The sequence below is a fragment of the Sus scrofa genome, chromosome 10 (assembly GCF_000003025.6).
Source record: "Sus scrofa isolate TJ Tabasco breed Duroc chromosome 10, Sscrofa11.1, whole genome shotgun sequence".
Classification (NCBI taxonomy): Eukaryota; Metazoa; Chordata; class Mammalia; order Artiodactyla; family Suidae; genus Sus; species Sus scrofa.
The window spans coordinates 43,457,777-43,480,650 of NC_010452.4; the positions used below are offsets into that span (position 1 = coordinate 43,457,777).

General features: G+C 37.1%; 1 protein-coding gene across 3 annotated transcripts in view; it reads right to left on the reverse strand.

The window, feature by feature from the left end:
• TRDMT1 (tRNA aspartic acid methyltransferase 1) overlaps positions 1-22,874 on the reverse strand; it is a 60,777-nt gene that overhangs the window by 23,629 nt on the left and 14,274 nt on the right. For all 3 annotated transcript variants that reach the window (XM_021063976.1, XM_021063975.1, NM_001162885.1), the window contains 1 exon segment: positions 3,691-3,800. In XM_021063976.1, the coding sequence (XP_020919635.1) occupies positions 3,691-3,800 (110 nt within the window).

Genomic DNA, 22,874 nt, shown 5'->3' on the forward strand with positions numbered 1-22,874 from the left:
TAGGAGAAAACTCTGGCTGAATTGAGTTGGCTGCATTACATCAATACTTTGAAATATTTAGATTTTTTGCTCTCATATTCTATGTCACAGAAATTTGGAACCTAAAAGCACATAGTCTGCATATGAAAGTCAATTCAAAATTACTAAAATTACTAAAATTTCTAGTAGGTATCTTTCTTCTGATCCTATATTCTTTTGAAAATTTTTAATGTTAGATTATTTAATACAAAAAATGATAGCATTTGGGGCTTATAACACAGGTAGCAGTAAAATGCATAACAACAGTAGCAAAGTAAACAGAAGAGCTGAGTGGTAGTACACTTTTAATTTACACACAAAAGTGCTAGAATGTTATTTGAAGGAAGGATCCCATAATTATATACATCATATGTATGATAAGATATGTCAAGAGTGGAGATAATGAAATATTAAAAAAATAAAAGGTAGGAAAATGAGCAAAAAACAGACTGAAAATAGAAAATAAATAACAAGATGGTAGAATTAAACCCAACAATAGCAATATCAGGATTAAATGTAAATGGTACAAACATTTCAATTAAAAGGCAGAGACCATTTGACTGAATAAAAAAACAACACCCAACTATATTCTGTCTACAATAATTTAATGTAGGGACAAAGATAGGATAAATTAAAAGTATGGAAAAATAGGGACATACAAACACTCATCATAAGAAAGCAGAATTATATTAATTTAAAGAGCTATATTCACATCAAGAAAAGTAAGCTTCAGAACAAGAAATAATTCTTAGGGATAAAAATGGATATTTCATAATGATAAAGGGGTTAATCAATCAAGACAATAATCATAAAGTAATACACTTAGTAGCAGAGCTCCTGGATCAAATGAAGCAAAAGGAGAAGAAACAGATACATTTACAACGGTGCTTGGATATTACAACACCCTTCTCTCAGCAACTGATCAAAAAACTCAGTAAGGATACCGAAAAAGTGCCAATACTATCAAACAACTGGACCTAATTGATATTTAAAGAACATCCCACTCAATAAGAACAGAATGTACATTCTTCCAAAAGCACCCAGAGCATTCACTAGACAGACTGAATTCTGGGCCATCACACAAATCTCAACCAATTTAAAATAATTGAAATCATACACAGTATGGCCCCAATAAAACAAAAATGAGAAATCGATAATAGAGAAGAATCTTAAAAATTACTAAATATTGGAAATTTTAAAACCATATGTATAACACATGGACAAAGAAGAAATCAGAAGAGAAGTTAGAAAACATTTTGAACTGAACGAAAATGAATGTACAACACATGAAAATTTGCAGCATGTAGCCAAAACTTAAAACTCTTTTTTCTCAGTCAGTATAATTGTATATGTTAAAAAATCCTAAAAATAAATATTAAACTACCAGAACTATTAAGTCAATATAGCAAAGTCTCAGCATACTAGGTCAATAAGTAAAAATAAGTGTATTTCTATATGCCGGCAACAAATAATTGGAAAATAAATTTTTAAAAGTTATCACTTACAATAAGCAAAACCCACAAATATTTAGGAATAAATTAACAAAAATGTGCAAGATGCATACACTACATATTACAAAATAAACCTGATACAAATTAAAGAATTAATAACTAAATTAGTAATGAGAGATACTATGTTCATGGATTGGAAGACGCTCTTTTATGAGGATATCAGTTCTTCCAAAACCAATCAAAATATATATTTTTTGTAGAAACTGGCAAGCTGATTCAGAAATTTACACATTAATGTAGCAAAAAAAAATCTTGAAAAAGAAAATCAGAACTTTGAGAACTTAAGCTACCTGAATTTAATACATACTATAAACCTACATAATCAAGAGTATGTTATTGCTATAAGGGTAAGTGTATAGGTACTACTGTAGAGAAATATACACATCCATACATACATGATCTATTTTTTCTTATAAAGATAACAAGGAAATTGAGGAAAGAATAGTCTTTTCAGAAAATGGTGTTAGGACAGTTTTATATGCACTTGGGAAAAAAAAATGACCTCTACCTCAGACTACATACAAAAAGTAACTTTAAATGGGTCATAAGCTTAAATATAAAAGCCAAAACCATAACCTTTCTAGAAGAAAACAGGGGGAAATGGGGTAAACAAAGATTTCTTAAGACGCACAAAAAAGTGTCCCATAAAAAAAAAAAAAAAAAAAGGCAAGTAACTTCTACATTTTGTTGAATACAGTTAAAGAAATGAAGACAAGTGACAGAATTGGAGAAAATATTGTTATACATATTTCTGACAAATAACTTGAATCCCAAAAACTTAAACCACTCTTAAAACTAAATAACAGCACAAACATACCAAATAATTTAACATTGTGAAAGAAATTTCATCACAGAAGACATGAAAATGGCCAATGAGCACATGAGAAAACACTCAGCATTATTAGTCATGAGGGAAGTGCAAATCAAGAGCAGCTAAAAAGTAAAAGACTGACAAGAGTAACTGTTGGTAAGGATATGAAACAACTGCAACACTTAAACATTGATTGTAAAATAGTATGAAAGCTATGGACAAGAGTTGGCCCTTTTTTAATAAATAAGTTTACCAAATGATCCAGCAATTCCACTCCTAGGTATTTATCCAGAAGAAATAAAAACAAAAGTCCACACTAAAACTTGTGCATGAATCTGCACAGCAACTTTTAGAACAGTCAAAAATTGAAAACAATCTAAATGTCAAAGATCATGTGAATGGATACACATACTATAGTATGAATATGCCACTGCATATATTATCACTGAATAATAAAAAGCAGACTGCTAATATATACAACAATATGGGTAAATGAAAAAATAATACATTAAATGAAAGAAGATACACTCAAAAAAATTACACTCATGTTTTTATTTACAGTATATTAAAAATGGAAAATTTAATCTGTAATGACAGAAAGCAGACCAGTGGTTGCTTGGGGTTGGTTGAGGTCAGAGACTGACCAAAACAAGGCACTAAGGAATATTCTAGGATGATGTATGTTCTGTGTCTCGGTTGCGTTACACAGTTTTATATATTGATCGAACTCCAACTACAAACTTAAAATGAGTGCAGTTTATTGTATACAGATTATGGCTTCATGAGCAATGTGTGTGTGAATTTTTTCACATGAACTTGGGAGAAAAACACAATTTCTTATTATTTGAAAAATAACAATGCACACCAGTATTAAATACTTCTGCTGAGTTGGTTCATCATAGGAGAAATAGTGTCTTTAATGCTGACAGGCTTGCTATAAAAAGAAGCATTCAACAAGGAATAATCAAAGACCTTTCTTATTCTCTTTTTTTTTTTTTCATGCTTGTATTATATATATTGTACATGGGTACTGCTTAAAAATAAGGAATTGAAGTTTAATATCATTATGGAAATAAGCACTTAGAAGTCAAGCATATTCTTACATTTCAATCCTTTCTCTTAGAGACCAAATTACTGACCGTCTCTCTCTCAAATGTGAAATTTTAGAAAAGAAAAAAAAGCAAAAAAAAACATGCCATCTTCTGATAGAATATAAAATGTTAACTTAATTCCCTTCCCCTAAACTTTTTCATTTATGACTTATCCTCAAATGAAGATCCCAGAATCTAGTATCCTGCAGTATTTTTCTTGCTCTCTATACTTATTAAAACAATAATCATTGTTACTCACTTCAATTGTCTTGGCCAGTAACTGTGTGTGAGGAAAATTATACTTGTATACTTCGTTAGCGACGGTATTTACATCAATGGCAGCCACCACTTGCGCAGGTATACAGCTTTCTGTAATGATAAATGAAGTATCTTAAAACGTCAAGTCCTTAACATCAGTTTGTTCATTACAGAGAAAAGACAAAATAACTGTTTTGTAGTACATTTCCTCAATTACTGGCCAGATTTCGGGTTGTCAGTGGACAAGGTCAGGGGGAGTTAGGCATGGAGTTGAATACTTATGAACTTCTGATTCATCTCCCTCAACAGCACTTGGAGGCTAAAAATAAGATTTAAGTGTTTTGGTCATTACCTCTTCTATTTGCTTTCCTTCCTCCTTTAAGATATACTTTTATGAGTCAAATGGAAAGTAGATTTAATTCCTAAATTAAAGCAAACCAAAAATAGAAGGGAGAAGTTTATCACCTGGAAATTTGCAAATGAATTAATTACCATTTGTTCCTCAACTTCTAACATTCATACAATGCTGCTTTCCCAAATGCTCTCAGGTAAGTTTTGTTAAGATTCTGGTAAATTTGTTTTTTTAATAGCTTTATTGAGATATAACTCACATATCACAAAATTCACCCACCTGCTTAAAGTTTAGGTAAGCTAAGATGAAAAATTAACTGGTGTCCAAATATAAAAAGTTCAAAGACTAAAAATTTTGACAGACCAGGAAAGAATGTGAAAAAAGTAAGGATAATAATTTCAAGGTCTTGGAGTTCCCATTGTGGCTCAGCAGGTTAAGAACCCGACTAGTATCCATGAGGATGTGACTTCGATTCCTGGCCTTGCTCAGTGGATTAAGGATTTGGCATTGCCGCAAGATGCGGTGTAGGCTGCAATTATGGCTTGGATCCTGCATTGCTGTGGCTGTGGCATGGGCCTGCAGCTGCAGTTCCAATTCAACCCCTAGCCTGGAAACTTTCACATGCCGCAAGTGAAGCCATTAAAAACAAAAAACAAAACAAAACAAAAAACAAATTTACAAAGTCCTGCCTTCCTTCACTGCCCTTCTGTCTCACTGCTAAAGAAAAGGCATTTTCATCATGCTTTTAGATTTGGAGAATTTTGCCATACTCTTTAAATGGTGGTCAAAATCTGAACTAGGTAACTATAGCTGCTGTTAGATTTTGCAATGACTGCCCTCTTTGCACCTCTTTCTCAAAACACACACAAACCCAATTACCTGTAAACTCTGTCCTATATCAGTAGAAAATGTGAAGGGTCTTTAAATAAAAGTATTAAAGTATTTGAGATTTCTTAGGAAAATCATCAGAGAAAATGTTACAAAACTACATAGGAGCTCCACACAGCTATTTCTTCCAGAACTTTTTCTGTTAATAATTAAAGTAGGCAGCCCAAAAATAAAAAAATGAAAAAGAAAAACATTAGGATATGAGGAGCTGGGGCCCATGCAGCAGACACCTGGAAATAAAACCCAGATCCCAGAAGATGGGGCAAAAGGGAAGCCCCCACATTCACAAAACAATCACAATCCGACAGAGGCCTAGAAAAGATGGTGCCCGAGAGAAAACAAGGTCACGAAGGTGTCTAAGAACAACTTACTAAGTGTTCACCAAGCTTGAGACCCCTGCTGCCTTGCATGTAGGTGGACACTTTGCCTTCCATTTGGTAATATTGTAGGCAGTTGCCTCCAGTTGGGTTTTAATTCAATAGTTTACTTGCCTTTGTAAAAAGTAAACTTAAGCTCTAAATTACATCTTAGTCAAGGCATCAGAGAGATCTTGGAATATAAATCAAGAAGGCTTTTAAACAAATTAACAAAAACTGGTGTATAAAGAGCTGTTTGCAAAATCACAAACCTTATAATCTACGTCAAGAATTAAATAACTAGAGGAGTTCCCGTCATGGCGCAGTGGTTAACGAATCTGACTAGGAACTATGAGGTTGTAGGTTCGATCCCTGGCCTTGCTCAGTAGGTTAAGGATCCAGCATTGCCGTAAGCTTTGGTGTAGGGTGCAGAGGAGGCTCGGATCCCACGTTGCTGTGGCTCTGGTGTAGGCCAGAGGCTACAGCTCTGATTAGACCCCTAAGCCTAGGAACCTCCATATGCCACGGGAAGCGACCCAAGAAGTGGCAAAAAGACAAAAAAATAAAAAATAAAAATAATTAAGCAACTAGTAATCATTCTAAGATAGCTCAGAATTAAATAAACTTCATTGAACTATTCCATGGTTTGTTAAATAAGATATATTGCAATTAGCATGATAAAGCCTGCTTCCATTTCATCTATATACAGCAGGCTGAGATTGCCTGGAGTTAGCTGACAGGATTTTTCTCTTTTTTTAGGCTGGTTGAAAATCCACAGTGATGTTCTGAATCTGTACAATAATTGATAATTTCATGTTCTTGTATTATATGCCTGGAAGACAAAAAAACTGACAAAAAGCAACGCCAAATGAGTGTTTTATATGGTTATGCAAGAACTGATGAACGAAAATTCTTTCTCAGGAAACAATAGATTTTAAAGTCAATAAACAAATGTACTGTTTGCACATATTTTAGATTATTATAAAATTAGGATATACGCATGATCTAAAAGTTATTTTCATGATGAAAAGTGAATTAAGTATTAAGATCTTACTGACACTAATTCACTTGTCTTTTCAAAACAGAATTGTTTGGGGATATGGGAATATTTCCATGGAAAGTTAGACTTAATAACAATTTTTAAAAGCCTGTCATTTCTATCCAAGTTGTAAATTGAGCTCCAAAGACTAGTGGTTTTGATATTTCTTACTGTTCGATTTAAATCTACAGCCTCCAAAAATCTTTGTTAAGCTGCACACATGATTTTGAAAATGTTTACTAAAAATATCCAAACAAATATAATTCAACAGATTTTTGCCTGAGTTCCATCACTTAAGTGATATAGGAATAGTAATTCTCAAAGGGGAGAGAGAATTGGGAAAACAGGATCCCCAGGATCTTTCAGTGGAAAAGGACAGGATGTATTTTCAGTACTTTAAATACTGCTTTACCTGGAGTTTATTCATAATGTTTTAGTTATTATTCTGGATTGCATATTTATCAACAGGAAGTAGAAATTCAAAAAGATGAGAGAACCACAACATAAATGATCTTAAAAGACTGTCACATCAACAAGGAAAGGATAAGGGGTGTCATTCTCCCACTTGTATGAGACCTAAACTAAAAAAGACAGATTTAGTTGTCAAGAGACTTCTAGGTGAGATGTTAGAAGTATCATTGAAAATACATGCATAATTGCTGCTCTTAAATATGTTTCTCATTAAAGTGGGCAAGAAACACATACACATACATTTGAATAGTGTTAATTTCCCTTTTCTTTCTGATCACACTTTCTGGAAGAGCTGAAGGGAAGGACCTCTGGTTGGTAGTAGCGAAAAGGTAAAAGTTCACACTCTACCTCCTTTCCGAACCAAATAAATCAAAAACTTTCATTGTTCATGCATGGCTAAGGTGGGAAAGAAAATCTATATTTAAAAATGTAAACAAAATTAACTGGCCTACTTTGAAATAAGGAAACAGATTATTTTTTTTTCTTTTCCTTCTGTGTCTTTTTTTTCTGAACTGTATCTCATACAGGTGTGAAATGACTGAAATGCCTCATTATAATCATACCTGAAGCATCTAGTCAGGTATGTTAACACTGACACCTAGTTGTGAAAGGGAAGATCGGTTGAATCCATTCAACGTCCATTTCTTTTCATTCAGAATGATAGCTTAATTAAGAATAAAAGTATTAAGCAAAAACAGACATGCGAGGATTCTGAATTTAAAATAACTGCCAAAGTGTATTTCTTGTTTCTTTTCAAAGATTCTTGTACTTCAAAAATCACAAATTATTTCCATGAATTAAATAAAATTAAAAATATGTTTTGAGGTTTTTGGTTTTTTTTTAAATGGCTGAACCCCTGGCATATGGAAGTTCCCAGGGCAGTGATCAATTCCAAGCTGCAGCTGTGAGCTATACTGCATCTGTGGCAACAACAGATCCTCTAACTCATAGCACTGGGGAGCAAACCCATGCCTCCACAGCAACCTGAGCAACTTAAGTCAGATACTTAATCCACTGTGCCACAATGGGAACTCAGTTTTAAAGTTTTTAAAAACTCTATTCAATTTCTTAGAAAATTTCTTAGAAGTTTTGCTAACAGTTAACCAAAAAAATTTTGACTTTGGGTTAAGACATACTCTAAGTCAGAAACCATAGGAGCCCATCAACCAGAGAGTAGGCAGGAATTGTTTGAGCTCCGTCTTCAGACCAGAGCCGAGGAAGCAGGGCAGGAGAGAAGGGTGCCAAATTAGTGTTCACACAGAAAGCAAAAGAAAGCTGCTATGCTGCATAACATTGTGCAATTTAGAAAAGAAAAGGCAACCACTTTTGATGAGGACCTTGAGGAATGAAATTGAGTTGTGAGAAATCTTTCCAGTAGGTATCCAGGAAAGTCAGTTTAGAATGATGTTGACATGATGAGGTAGCTAATACAGCTACTACTTTCCCTCTCTCCCTCCTTCCCTCCCTCCCTGTGGACCCAGCTCTTCTACTTCTGGCAATTTATCTAAGGAAATGCTTGAAGTAAAGACATGAGTGTTAAGACTACATGCATGCATGAGAAAAGACATGTTGAACCTGATACCAGTATATACTGACATGAACTGATATACAAATTTTAAGTACAAAAGACAAGTTACTAAATATCCTGTTGAATAATGATCCAAGTTTTGTAATGTATATGTGTCCATATGCACATTAAGAAAAAAGCAAATGGTGGAGTTCCTCTCGTGGCGCAGTGGTTAACGAATCCAACTAGGAACCATGAGGTTGCAGGTTCGATCCCTGGCCTTGCTCAGTGGGTTAAGGATCTGGCGTTGCTGTGAGCTGTGATGCAGGTTGCAGATGCAGCTCAGATCCCACGTTGCTGTGGCTCTGGCGTAGGCTGGCAGCTACAGCTCGGATTTGACCCCTAGCCTGGGAACCTCCATATGCCGTGGGAGTGGCCCTAGAAATGGCACCAAAAAAAAAAAAAGCAAATGTTTACAGAAGTGGAATTCTGGGGTAATTCTTCCTTTAAACTTTTTTGGATTATTTGTGGTTTTTTTTTTCACAAAAATAATATTGTATTTTATAATCAGTAAAAAGCAAACAAACAAAAAACGTTTTACCTTGGAACAAAAGAATTCAATACTTCTCTTGGTTACAACCTTGAGAAACCACAGAAAAAGTAAATATCAAGGACAGATAAGAATACATTCCTCTACACTGGATACATTCTCAAAACACGCCCCACAGCCAACAATTGTAACTCAATACATTATTGTATCCCACCTTCACAATAATCAAAAGAATAAAAAAAAGTAAGGATTAAATTACACTGAGGTAGTTTTTTAGACATCAACAAGAATTGGCCCAAAATGTAATGCGTTGAAAGCTACTTATTTAAATACTTATAAAATTCAAAGGATAGAAATCTCTGTCTTCTCCATTTTCCCCATAACATTTAAGACTTAAATCTTAAGCTCTTAAATAAAGGGCACAACCATGTTTACAAACATTTCTTTATTTAAAAAATATATATAAACACATGTGATCCAGCATATTACAGGTTTAAACAAAGAATTTGTTTTACATAAATTTGCTGTGAGTAAATGAACATCTATGCAGATTTATCAATATAAAATGCTGAAATGTTTTTGGTGATGTTTTTTCATATTTTAAAAGATAATTTCTAAAATTCATTATAACAAAAATCAAAGAAATGACAAATGACATAAGTATCAGAGTACTGACTATCTAGTCAGAGTATCTAGTTAATTGTGAATGGAAAAAAAAAGACTCATAAAAATATAAATATTATCAATCATAAACATCCCCAAGATTAAACTAGAAACTCCTCTCCTGCCATTTTGAGCCCCTCTTTGTTTTAATAGTAACCCCTCCTTGAAAGCTTATACTTTTCATCGTTACTGACTTTATGAAAGTTTTAAACTCTATCCTGAATTTCTGCTATGTGAAGCTCTTAAAGAAGAATTAAGTTTCACAATTCTGTACTAGACCAGAAAGCACTAAGGCCTCAGAGGAAAATGCACTTCAGTTATTGCATTCCTCATTTTCCTCCTCCATATTTCTCCTACTTATGCATTTCTCTGCAAACCTTCTCCCACCAAGTCACAAAGTATTCAAATATTAGCTATCATTATTTTTTTAAATCAAAGCTGTCATAGGCACATCCTATGAAGATTTTTTTTTTTCTTTTTAGGGGCCGCACCCACAGCATATGGAAGTTACCAGGCTACGGGTCGAACTGGAGCTGCAGCTGATGGCCTACACCACAGTCGCAACAATATAGGATCTGAACCCCATCTGCAACCTACACCACAGTCGCAGCAATGTAGGATCTGAACCCCGTCTGCAACCTACACCACAGCTTGCAGCAACGTGGGTTCCTTAACCCAGTGAGTGAAGCCAGGGATTGAACCAGCATCCTCATAGATAGATATTAGTCGGGTTCTTTAACCACTGAGACACAAGGCGAACCCCACCTATAAAGATCTTTTATTCAAAGTGTGTCTGTCTATTCATATGTCCCAGGAAAGAAAGATTTAGTATCTGTCTAGTCACATGCCCAAGAAAGAAAGATTTAGATTTAGATTTAACTGTCTAGGTAGTTAGCGTTTTCTCTGCCTGTGTCTGAATTTTAGCTCCGCTATTTCCAACTATGTGATAAGTTACATGACTTCCTTACACCTCAGTGTCTTTACCAGTAAACAGAGATAATCAAGCACCTACGTCATAGAGTTTTCTGAGGATTAAATTAGTTAATACCTATAAAGCACTTATATTTGTACTGGCCATATGGTAATCACTCAGTTTGATTATTTAATAACAATTTGCTATTATCATTGTCAAAAGTGTAAAAATTAAAAAAATAAGGACATCAAATGCTAAACAACAACAACAACAACAACAACAAAAAACCCAGGCAGGTGGGATAGGAATTTTCAGTGCAGATATGAACATCAATTGAGGATACAGTGTTTTGGGGTAGTTTAGCAATCTGTATCTAAAGTCTTAAAAATCATTTTGGACTTACCAATTTTATATTTGGTCACATATCCTAAGCTATGCGGACACAATAATGACTCCTGAAGACCTCCACATCCTAAATCCCTGCAGCTTGTGAAATGTTACCTTACACGGCAATGGGAACTTTGCAAATATGACTATGGATCTTAAAAAGAGGAGATGATGGGCCCGATAATCACAAGAAGGATGGTGCCGGGTTAGCGTCAGAAGAGGAGATATGAGGAGGGAAGCAGAGGCCACAGTGGAAGGCCTGAAGATGCTACGTTTGAAGTTGGAGAAAGGGGGCATCAGCCAAATGTAGGTGACCTAAAGACCCTGGGAAGACCAGGGAACAGACTCTCCCCGGGGGCCTCTAGAAGGAAGACAGCCCTGGCAACACTTCCACTTTAAGACATCTGACCCCCAGAACTAAAAGATAATATGTTTGTGGTACTTTTAGTCATTAAGTTTATGTAAACTGTTACAGCAGCAAGAGACAACAAATATATAAGGCAATAATAGAGATGTTGAGAAAAGGTTCACAAAAAGTATAAATGCTATTTTACCTATAATCATGAAAATTATAAGCAACCTACATGTGGAAATGCCATAAAATGGAATATCACATAGCCATTAAAAACCAGGTTTACAAATACATTTAATGGCAAGGAAAAACTCAAATATTCTAAGGGAAGAAAGAAAGCTCTAACTTACTTTAATGTTCATGGACACAGGTATAATACAGATTGGAAAGATAACCTAAATCCTCAGCAGGGTTTATCCCTGCATAAGCATTAGGCATGATTTTTATTTTAAACGTTTCTTCATTTGTGCAGCATCAGTGTCTCCCAGCAGACTATAATCTCTGGAGGAAAAGAACATGGCATGCCTACATGCCCATCACCTAGCACAAGTGACACAGAAATCAGTCAATAATTAAGTCCTAAATGAATAAATAACTATGCTTTCATTATTTCTCAATTTCTTCACAAATGGATTATATAGTTAAAAATAAGAACACCATGAAATGTAAAAATGGTATTTTAAAAATATTCAACTTCACTAATAACCCGCAATTAAAATAACAATTTCACCTACTAAACTGTATAATTTTATTTTTTTTATTTTTAAGTCTATAATTTTAAATATTATATTGGCATATCTATGGTCATATATAACACTATGAGATTTAAACTGATAGGTCTTTTTTAAAAAGTAACTTGACAATATCATCAGTCTTTACAATTCTCATGCTCTCCAACCTATTTACCCATTCAACAAGTATTTATTTATTGAGCATCCGCTCTGTGCAAGTACTACGCTCGGTGCCAAGGATACAACACTGAACAAAACAGAACAGAACAAACAAATCCCTACAGGAACAAAACAAACAAAATTCTGAGACAAAAACATCCCCCTTGTGGAGCTTATGTTTTAGAAGGAGAGGCAATTAAAAACACAAACAAGTAAAATAGGTATTATGATAGGCAGTAGTAAGTGCTAGGGGGAAAAGTAAAAGAGAAAGGAGTACAGGGAGCCAGGGCAGAGGGTGCGGTTTTCCACAGTGGCCAGGGAAGTGCCGAGAAGATGACCTTAGAGTAAACACAAGGGCCTAGTCACGGGGCCATAGGGAACAGCATTCCAGGCAGAGGGAACAGTAAGTACAATGGCACTGAGGGAGGAATGCTCTTGGTTTGAGCAGAACAGCAAGAAGACCACCATGCCCAGTGCTCTCCCTAGGGGCTGGCACCGACAGCAGGACAATGGGCCTCCTTCCTGACCTTCCACTTCCAAGCTCATCCACGTTATACACACACATATACTGTACTGTGTGCCCAAATAGAAGACAACTAACACAAAAGCCAACTGCCCATTTCCCATGTGAGAATATCCACAATTAGATGGATAATTAATAATTATTAATAATAATTAATGTTTCCATTATAGAGATGATGAAAGGAAATGACTTCATATTATATAACCTTAATTTAGTTATAAAGGTATATTTTAAATAACACTGTCTTATTTTGTACACTTAGGAATATTGCTTTTCCACTGAAATTTCATGAAACAATTTTATTCTATATGCATCTTTGAAATCATGGTTTTTATTATCAAAAGAGCCACTTTTTTAAGTTATCTAAACCAGTTTTTAAGAGCACATTAACTTTTGTTCAGAGCTGCGTGAGATCTAGCATTTTTTTTGAGTTCATGCATGACGATGTCACTGGTAATTCTGGGCCAACCACAAATCACCCACTTGTGATCTCCACAAAGTAACCCCTACTGTATTGCTTTGTACTATAATTTCTAGAAGATTTGTTTACAATGATATTTAATACCTGTAATCAGAAGGTCATCCTCCCCAAAGTTATCTCTAAATATTTAAATTCATCTGTATGATTTTTCACCAATTCCATCAAGTGCCCTCAATAAGTACTCTAAACGAGTATTAACTTTTTCAGGTTAATGTAACTTATCCAAGCAGCATTTTATTACTTTGCTGTTCAAAATACAGTAGTTGAGGAGTACGAAAATCTTTGATGAGAACTAAAACATAAAACTGTATTCTCTTTTTGGAGTATAACTTTTAGGAAAAAAAATGAATATTGCATTGAAGAATTTATGACAAATATATCAGGGCATATGTATATATGCTGGGTTTTGGTTTAGGTTTTGCTTTAATGAAATAACAAGCCCTTTGATGTTACAATCATGGGAGAAATGCAGAAAAAAAATTTCATCATAGAAATAGACCTCTAGATTTTAAGTCTGTTTCCCTAGCCGAATACTGAAATGCCAACCACAAAACAGTGTATGAAATTAAAGATTCATATCTTTTCCCTTAAGCACAGTCATTGGCCTTCTGACAGTTCATAATTAATTGAAAGAAATCTCACTGGATGGAGAGCAAGGCAGAGATAAATGACCACCCGTATTAAGTCAAAATCAGCAAAGAATGCCATTAAGTTCAAATCTTCAAAGAGTATTGTTATAATCATCATCTCAGCAAACAATATGCACAAAAGTAAACTGAGGCCACAAAAATAAAATGCCTTCTGAAGAAGCAGAGGAATTACTCTGGGACTTTATTACTAAGTCTCATGGGTTTTAGGATAAAATTTAAACAAGGCAAAACTACCTATTTAGCATCTCTTAATTCATCTATTAAAGTTCAAAGTACTTCAACTAGAACTGTGTAACTAGAAATCCTTTGAATTACGGTTTCATTAAGGAACATGTCAAAGACATGTATATGCTAAAAGGCTCTGGCACGTGTTGCTTAAATAAATGTCTCATTCATTGAGTATGAAGAAATTATTAAATTCACTGATGAATTTGAACAAAAATCACGATGAATGCCAAAGAACTACTATGATTAACTCTCTAATGGAATTGTTTTACTTTAGTCGATGGGTTTTTGCTGGGTTTGTGGCGATTAAAGAACTAGTGGAAAAAAGTAAAACTAAAACTATTAATCTAGGAAAACAGTGGTATTTACAGTATTTTTAAATCCTCAACATACAATCCGCCTATTTTCCAAATCTGAGATTCTTATTCATTTATTTATTTATTTTGCTTTCAGGCAGGATGAAGACTGATTGGCAATATTTCTTTTTTTAATTTTTATATAATGATTTTTTTTTCCGTTATAGCTGGTTTATAGTGTTCTGTCAATTTTCCACTGTACAGCACGGTGACTCAGTTACACATACACGTATACATTCTTTTTTCTGACATTATCATGCTCCATCATAAGTGACTAGACATAGTTCCCAGTGCCACAAACAGGATCTCATTGCTAATCCATTCCAAAGGCAATAGTCTGCATCTATTAACCCCAAGCTCCCAATCCATCCCACTCCCTCCCTTGCCCCCTTGACAACCACAAGTCTATTCTCCAAGTCCATGATTTTCCCCTCTGTGGAAAGGTTCATTTGTGCTGTATATTATATACCAGATATAAGTGATTATCATATACTTGTCTTTCCCTTTCTGACCCACTTCACTCAGTATGAGAGTCTCTAGTTCCATCCATGTTGCTGCAAATGGCATTATTTTGTTCTTTCTTATGGCTGAGTAGTATTCCATTGTGTATATATACCACATCTGCCGAATCCAATCATCTGTCAATGGACATCTGGGTTGTTTCCATGTCTTGGCTATTGTGAATAGAGCTGCAGTGAACATGCAGGGGTGCATATGTCTTTTTCAAGTAAAGTTTTGCCCAGATACATGCCCAAGAGTGGGATTTCTGGGTCATATGGTAGTTCTATGTATAGTTTTCTAAGGTACCTCCATACTATTCTCCATAGTGGTTGTACCAGCTTACATTCCCACCAACAGTGCAGGAGTGTTCCCTCTTCTCCACAGCCGCTCCAGCACTTGTTATTTGTGGACATATTAATGATAGCCATTCTGACTGGTGGTAGGTGGTATCTCGTGGTAGTTTTGATTTGCATTTCTCTAATAATCAGTGATGTTGAGCATTTTTTCATGTGCTTGTTGGCCAACTGTACATCTTCCTTGGAAAAATGTCTATGCAGGTCTTTTGCCCATTTTTCAACTTGGTTGTTGGCTTTTTTGCTGTTGAATTGTATAAGCTGCTTGTATATTCTAGAGATTAAGCCCTTGTCCATTGCATCATTTGAACCTATTTTCTCCCATTCTGTAAGTTGTCTTTTTGTTTTCTTTTTGGTTTCCTTTGCTGTGCAAAAGCTTGCCAGTTTGATTACGTCCCATTAGTTTATTCTTGCTTTTATTTCTGTTGCTTTGGGAGACTGTCCTGAGAAAACATTTATCAGGTTGATCTCAGAGAATGTTTTGCCTATGTCCTCTTCCAGGAGTTTGATGGCGTCTTGTTTTATATTTAAGTCTTTAAGCCATTTTGAGTTTATTTTTGTGCATGGTGTGAGGGTGTGTTCTAGTTTCATTGATTCACATGCAGCTGTCCAAGTTTCCCAGCAATACTTGCTGAAAAGACTTGACTTTTTCCCATTTTATGTTCTTGCCTTCTTTGTCAAAGATTTATTGACCATGGGTGTTTGGGTTTATTTCTGGGTTCTCTATTTTGTTCCATTGGTCTGTATGTCTGTTTTGGTACCAATACCACACTCTCTTGATGACTGTGGCTTTGTAATATTGCCTGAAGCCTGGAGAGTTATGCCTCCTGCTTGGTTTTTGTTCCTCAGGATTGCTTTGGCTATCCTGGGTCTTTTGTGGTTCCATACAAATTTTTGGATTGTTTGTTTTAGTACTGTGAAAAATGTCATGGGTAATTTGATAGGGATTGTGCTGAATCTGTAGATTGCTTTGGGTAGTATGGCCATTTATACAATATTAATTTTTCCAACCCAGGAGTATGGAACATCTTTTCATTTCTGTACATCTTTAATTTCCTTGATTAAAGTTTTATAGTTCTCAGCATATAAGTCTTTCACCTCCGTGGTCAGGTGTATTCCCAGGTATTTGATTTTTGGGGGGTGTGATTTTAAAAGGTATTGTATTTTTATATTCCTTTTCTAATATTTCATTGTTAGTATACAGATATGCCACTGATTTATGAATGTTAATCTTATATCCTGCTACTTAGTTGAATTTGTTGATCAGTTCAAGTAGTTTTTGGGTTGAGTCCTTAGGGTTTTCTATATATAGTATCATGTCATCTGAATATAGTGACAGTTTTACCTCTTCTCTTCCTACACGCGTACCTTTTATTTCTTTTGTTTGTCTGACTGCTGTGGCTAGGGCTTCCAGTACCATGTTGAATAACAGTGGTGAGAGTGGCCATCCCTGTCTTGTTCCAGATTTTGGTGGGAAGGCTTTCAGCTTTTCTCCATTGAGTATTATATTTGCTGTCGGTTTGTCATAAATGGCTTTTATTATATTAAGGTGTGTTCCCTCTATACCCACTTTGGTAACAAATTTGATCATGAATGGATACTGGACTTTGTCAAATGCTTTTTCTGCATCTATTGAGATGATCATGTGGTTTTTGACTTTTCTTTTTTTAATGTGGTATATGATGTTGATTGATTTGCATATGTTGAACCATCCATGTGAATCTCACCTGGTTGTGATGGGTGATATTTTCTATATGTTGTTGGATTTGGTTGGATAAAATTTTGTTGAGAATTTTTGTGTCTATATTCATTAAAGATATTGGCCTACAGTTTTCTTGTTTGGTGGTGTCTTTGTATGGTTTTGGAATTAGGGTGATGGTGGTGTCACAGAATGTCTTTGGGAGTGTTCTTTCTTCTTCAACCTTTTGAAAAAGTTTAAGGAGGATGGGTATAAGTTCCTCTTTGTAGGTTTGGTAGAATTTGCTTGTGAAGCCATCTGGTCCTGGACTTTTATTTGTAGGGAGTGTTTTTTATGACACATTCAATTTCATTTCTAGTGATTGGTCTGTTCAGTTGATCTATTTCTTCTTGATTCAGTTTTGGCAGGGTGTAAGTCTCTAGAAAGTTGTCCATTTCTTCTAGGTTGTCAAATTTGTTGGCATATAGTTTTTCATAGTATTCTCTCACGGTTTTTTGTATTTCTGCAGTATCTGTTGTGATTTCTCCTTTTTCATTTCTTATTTTATTTGGGTTTTTTCTCTCCTCTTCTTGGTGAGTTTGGCCAGAGGTTTGTCAATTTTATTTACCTTTTCAAAGAACCAATTCTTGTTTTTTTATTTTTTCTATTGCTTATTTAATCTCTATTTTATTGATTTCCTTTTTGATCTTTATGATTTCCTTCCTTCCAATGACTTTAGGTTTTATATGTTCTTTTTCTAATTCATTCAGGTGTTGTGTTGTCAATTTGAGATTTTTCTTCTTTTTTGAGGAAAGCCTATATTGCTATGAACTTCCCTCTGAACACTGCTTTTGCAGCATCCCATAGATTTTGAGTGGTTGTGTCTTATCATTTGTCTTGAGGTATTTTTTAATTTCCTTCTTGATTTCCTCATTGACCCATTGGTTTTTTAGTAGCATGTTGTTTAGTCTCCATGTAGTCAGTTGTTTCTCATTTCTTTTCCTGTGGTTGATTTCTAGTTTCATGCCATTGTGCTCAGAGAAGATACTTGAAATAATCTCTACATTCTTAAATTTGTTCAAGGTTAGCTTTGTGCCCCAGTATGTGATCAATTCTTGAGAATGTTCCATGTGCACTTGAGAAGAATGTATATTCTGATTTTTTTTGGATGTAATGTCCTGAAAATGTCGATTAAGTCTAACTTTTCTATTGTGTCATTTAGGATCTCTGTTGCCTTACTGATTTTGTCTAGAGGATCTGTTCATTGATGTGAATGCGGTATTAAAGTCTCCTGCTATGATTGTATTCCCTTCAATTTCTCCTTTTATGTCTGTTAGTATTTGTTGTAGGTATCTGGGTACTCCTATATTAAGGTAATATATATTGATGATTGTAATATCCTCTTCTTGAATGGATCCTTTTATCATTAAATAGTGTCCTTCTTTGTCTTTCTCTATGGCCTTCACTTTAAAGTCCATTTTGTCTGATAAGAGTATTGCAATTCCTGCTTTCCTGTCTTGTCCATTGGCATGAAATATCTTTTCCCATCCCCTCACTTTCAATCCATATGTGTCCTTTGCCCTAAGGTGAGTTTCTTGTAGGCAGCAGATTGAAGGTTTTTGCTTTTTTTATCCAATCTGCCACTCTGTGTCTTTTGATAGGAGTAGTCAGTCTATTGACATTTAAGGTGATTATTGATAGATATGTATTTATTGCCATTTTAAACCTTGTTTTCCAGTTGATTCTACATTTCTTTTCAGGGTTGGTTTCCATTTATTTTATGCTTGAGTACTTTTCAGTTTTTGTGAATGTAATGTTCGGTTTTGATTTGTGGTTGCCCTGTTTTTTAAGTATGTTAACCCCTTCCTATATCTGCTTTCTTTAGCCTGATAGTCATATGGGCTCAAACACAACATTAAAATTTAAAAAAGAATCTATATTTTCTTACTTTCCTTCCTCATTTTGTATGATTTTGATGTCATTTTTTTTTAACATATTCATGTTTAGGTCAGTATGCTGGCTTATTTAAGTGATTGCTTTCCAATTGTGGTGTCCTCCATCCTAATTCTTTTTTCTTTTTTTTTTTTTTTTAAGAGAAGCTCTTTCAGTATTTCTTTTAGAATGGGTTTAGTACTGCAATACTCTTTTAGCTTTTGTTTGTTGGAGAAATTCTTTATTTCCACCTTCTATTTTGAATGATATTCTTGCTGGATAGAGTATTCTAGGTTGCAAATTTTTTCCTTTCAGCACTTTAAATACATATACCTTGCCACTCCCTTCTGGCCTGTAGTGCTTCTGCAGAGAAATCAGCTGATAGCCTTATGGGGGTTCCCTTATAATCAACACTTTGCTTTTCTCTTACTGCCTTTAGAATCCTTTCTTTAATTTTTGCCATTTTTATTATGTCTTGGTGTGGGCCTGTTTGGGTTCAACTTGTTTGGGGCCCTCTGTGCTTCCTGTATCTTGATATCAGTATCCTTTAAATTTGGAAAGTTTTCAGCCATAATTTCTTCAAATATATTTTTCAATCCCCTTTTCTTTGCCTTCTCCTTCTGGAATTCCTATTTTGAGTAGATTGGCCTGCTTTACATTATCCCATAGGTCTCATATTACTTTCCTGTTTTTTCATTTGTTTTTCTGTTGCTGTCCTAAATGGGTGATTCCATTATTCTATCTTCTTATTCTAATGAATGTCACTAATTCATTCCTCTGCATTATTCGTTCTGCTCTTCATTGCCTTTAGCTCAGTTTGCACCTCTGCAAATAAGTTTTCTAGTTTTTCTTGGCTCCTTCATATATTTTCTAGTTCCTTTCTTTTCTTTTTCTTCTTTTTTTTGTCTTTTTGCCTTTTTGAGGGCCACTTCCTGCAGCACATGGAGGTTCCCAGGCTAGGGGTTGAATCGGAGGTATAGTCACCGGCCTACACCAGAGCCACAGCAACGCGGGATCCGAGCCGCGTCTGCAACCTTCACCACAGCTCACAGCAATGCCAGATCCTTAACCCACTGAACAAGGCCAGGGATCAAAACCACAACCTCATAGTTTCTAGTTGGATTCGTTAACCACTGCGCCACGATGGGAACTCCTCTAGTTCCTTTCTAAAGGAATCTGCATTGCTGTTCATATCCTCTCTTAATTCCTTCAGTATTTTCATTATCTCCCTTTTGAACTCAATGTCTGTCAGACTGCAGGGGTCTGTTTTATTGTTGACTGCTTTAGGTGAATTCTCCTGCTGCTTTAACTGGGAATAATTTCTGTGCTTCTTCATTTTGCTTGTGTTTTTCTTTTTCTGTGAGTTTGGGAAAGCCAAACTGTAGTCTTATAAGGCTGCTTATATGCAAGAATACCCCTTTGTATCTTTTGGGGGGGTTACTATTTATTTTTGGTGTGGGAGTTTGAATATTTGCTGTCTCTTTCTTCGGTGTGAACAGGCTGTTTTTCCCAGGATGCTCACTGTGTTTTCAGGGAGAAGGAAGCAATAGGTAGGGCCAGCAGTCAGGGCCTGGTCAGTGGGCTCTCAACGGCAGCAAGGACCTGCAGGAAGGCTACTCCTAGTTGCAGGGTCCTGGGAAGTGGTAATGAGCTCTAGGCACATCTACAAGGTGACCAGAGCATTTGGCAGTAGCAGCAGCAGGGTGCGTGACTTCCCAGGGGAGTGAGAGCAACAGCAGCTTGTGTTCAATTGCAATGCCCTCCTCTGAGGTGACTGGAACCACAGGTGGTACCTATTCAGGGATCCCTAGTGGTAGTGGGCCATAACCATCTCTGGAGTCAGTAACAACTGCAGTGGTTTGCCCCTGCCACCTGTAGACCATGCATGAAGCCACCCGTCTCACTTAGCCCACATAGGAGGTGCTGTACAGGCTGCTCCTAGTTGCAGGATTCTGGGAAGTGACAGAGATCTGGCATGTGGGTACTGCCTGGATCGTATGGCAGTGGCAGCAGCAGCAGGGCAGGTGTGTTCCCAGGGGTGCGAGAGCACCAACAGGTGGTGTTTGGTCATGGTGCGCTGGAGGTGAATGGGGCTGCAAGTGGTGTCTGTTCATGGACCCCAAGTGGTGGCAAGCCACATCCACCTCTGGAGCCAGAGATACTGTGGTGGTTTGCCCCCACATCCTGTAGACCATGCAAGAAGCACCTTGTCCTGCTTAGCCCCCATGGGAGTTGCTGCACAAACTGCTCCTAGTTGCAAGTTTCTGGGAAGAGACAGTGATCAAGCATCTGGGCACTGCCCAGAGTGTTTGGTAGTGGCAGCAGCAGGGCAGGTGTGCTCCCAGGGGAGCCAGAGCAACAACAGATGGTGCTGTGTCACAATGTCCTTCTCTGTGGTATCCTCTGAGGTAGTTGGGGCTGCAAATGATTTTTGTTCAAGTATCCTCAGGGGCAGTGGGCCACGCCCACCTCTGGAGTCAGAGATAACTGTGGTGGTTTGCCCCCACCACCTACAGAACACACAAGAAGCACCCTGTCCCACTTAGCCCACACAGGAGGTGCTGCACCAGCTACTCCTAGATGTAGGGTCTTGGGAAAGGACAGTGATCAAGCATCTGGGTGCTGCCAGGGCGGGTGTGTTCCCAGGGGAGTGAGAGCAACAGTGTATGGTGCTTGCTTGCAGTGCCCTCTTTTTTTCTTTTTTGCCAACCCCTCAGGTAACTGGGGTGGCAGGTGGAACCCACTCACAGGACCCCAGTGATGGCACGCCACGCCTCCCTCTGGCCTCCAAGACGACTGCTGCAGTCTGTCCCTGCCACCTGTAGATCATTCAAGAGGTACCACATCGCACTTAGCCCCCAATGCCCTTAGCCCACACAAGAGATGCCTGGCCACCAGTAGCCTGCACAAGAAGCGCTCAGTCTCCCCTAAAGGAGCCAGAGGTTTCTTGCCGCCTGTAGCCTGTGCCAGAGCCACCCCACCCTCTGAGAGCCCATACGGGCATGTGCAGCTCCTGTGCAGGGAGTTTGCTATGGCAGCCCACCCCTCCTTCTCTCCCCTCCCCAACAATGGCGCCTTGCCCCTCCTGCAGGCGGGACCTTTGCCCAGGTTCTCTCTGCCAGTGTTCCACTCCCCAGCCCACGGCATACCGCTCTCCCACCAATGGCGCACTGCTCCTTAGCCCCTCAGGCTGTCCCCACACAGCCCAGCCCCATTCTCTCCCCAGGAATGACCTCCGGAGCCTGAGTCTCAGCACCCAGCCCCGCCCAAGCATCCCAGGCTGTGGTATCCGGGTGGGTGGTTCAAATGATCTCTGCGGCTCTCACGCTGCTTTGCTGTTCTCAGTCCAGCTGCTGCACTTTTCTCAGTGACTTTGAGGGTCCTCAGGCTCAGCTGATCTTTCCGTCAGTTAGGTGGTTTCCCAGGATGTGGGTTCCTTTTCTCCTTCACAGCTCCCTCTCGGGAATGCTAGTCCCATCCCGATTCCTTTTTTCTCTTTTTTTGTGTTCTACCCAGTTATGTCAAGAGTTTCTTGCCCTTTCTGGAGGTTTAAGTCCTCCTGCCAGCGTTCAGTTGATGTTCTGTGCTAGTCGTTTTTCCTGTAGATGTGTTTTTTTGATGTGTTTGTGGGAGAAGGTGCACCTGACCTCTTACTCCTCCACCATCTTGCTCCGAAGTCTCTGGCACTATTTCTAAAGAGCACTTTTTATTTTTTGGCCATGCCCATGGCATGTGGAAGGTCCCAGGCCAGGGATCACATCTGCGTCACAGTTGTGGCCTGCGCTACAGCTGGGATAATGCCAGATCCCTAACCCACTTAAGAGCACTTTGTAGAAATATTCCTGATAATTTTCCAAAGGCAAAGCAAAAAACCAACAGAAATCCTAAGAAGGCTCTGGATAGCAACAAATAACCAATTCCACATGTCATGTTAATCTCATGAACTTTTATGATGATAGTCATTCTGTAGTCACTTACAGATTTGCTCTCATATGTCAACCTCTTCAACTTTGCATACAAAGAGGTATCATTTCTTGACAGGAATAAAAGAATAAAAAATAAAACACTTGAACTTCACTATTTTCACCATAACTCATTATTAACATTTGCTTACAATT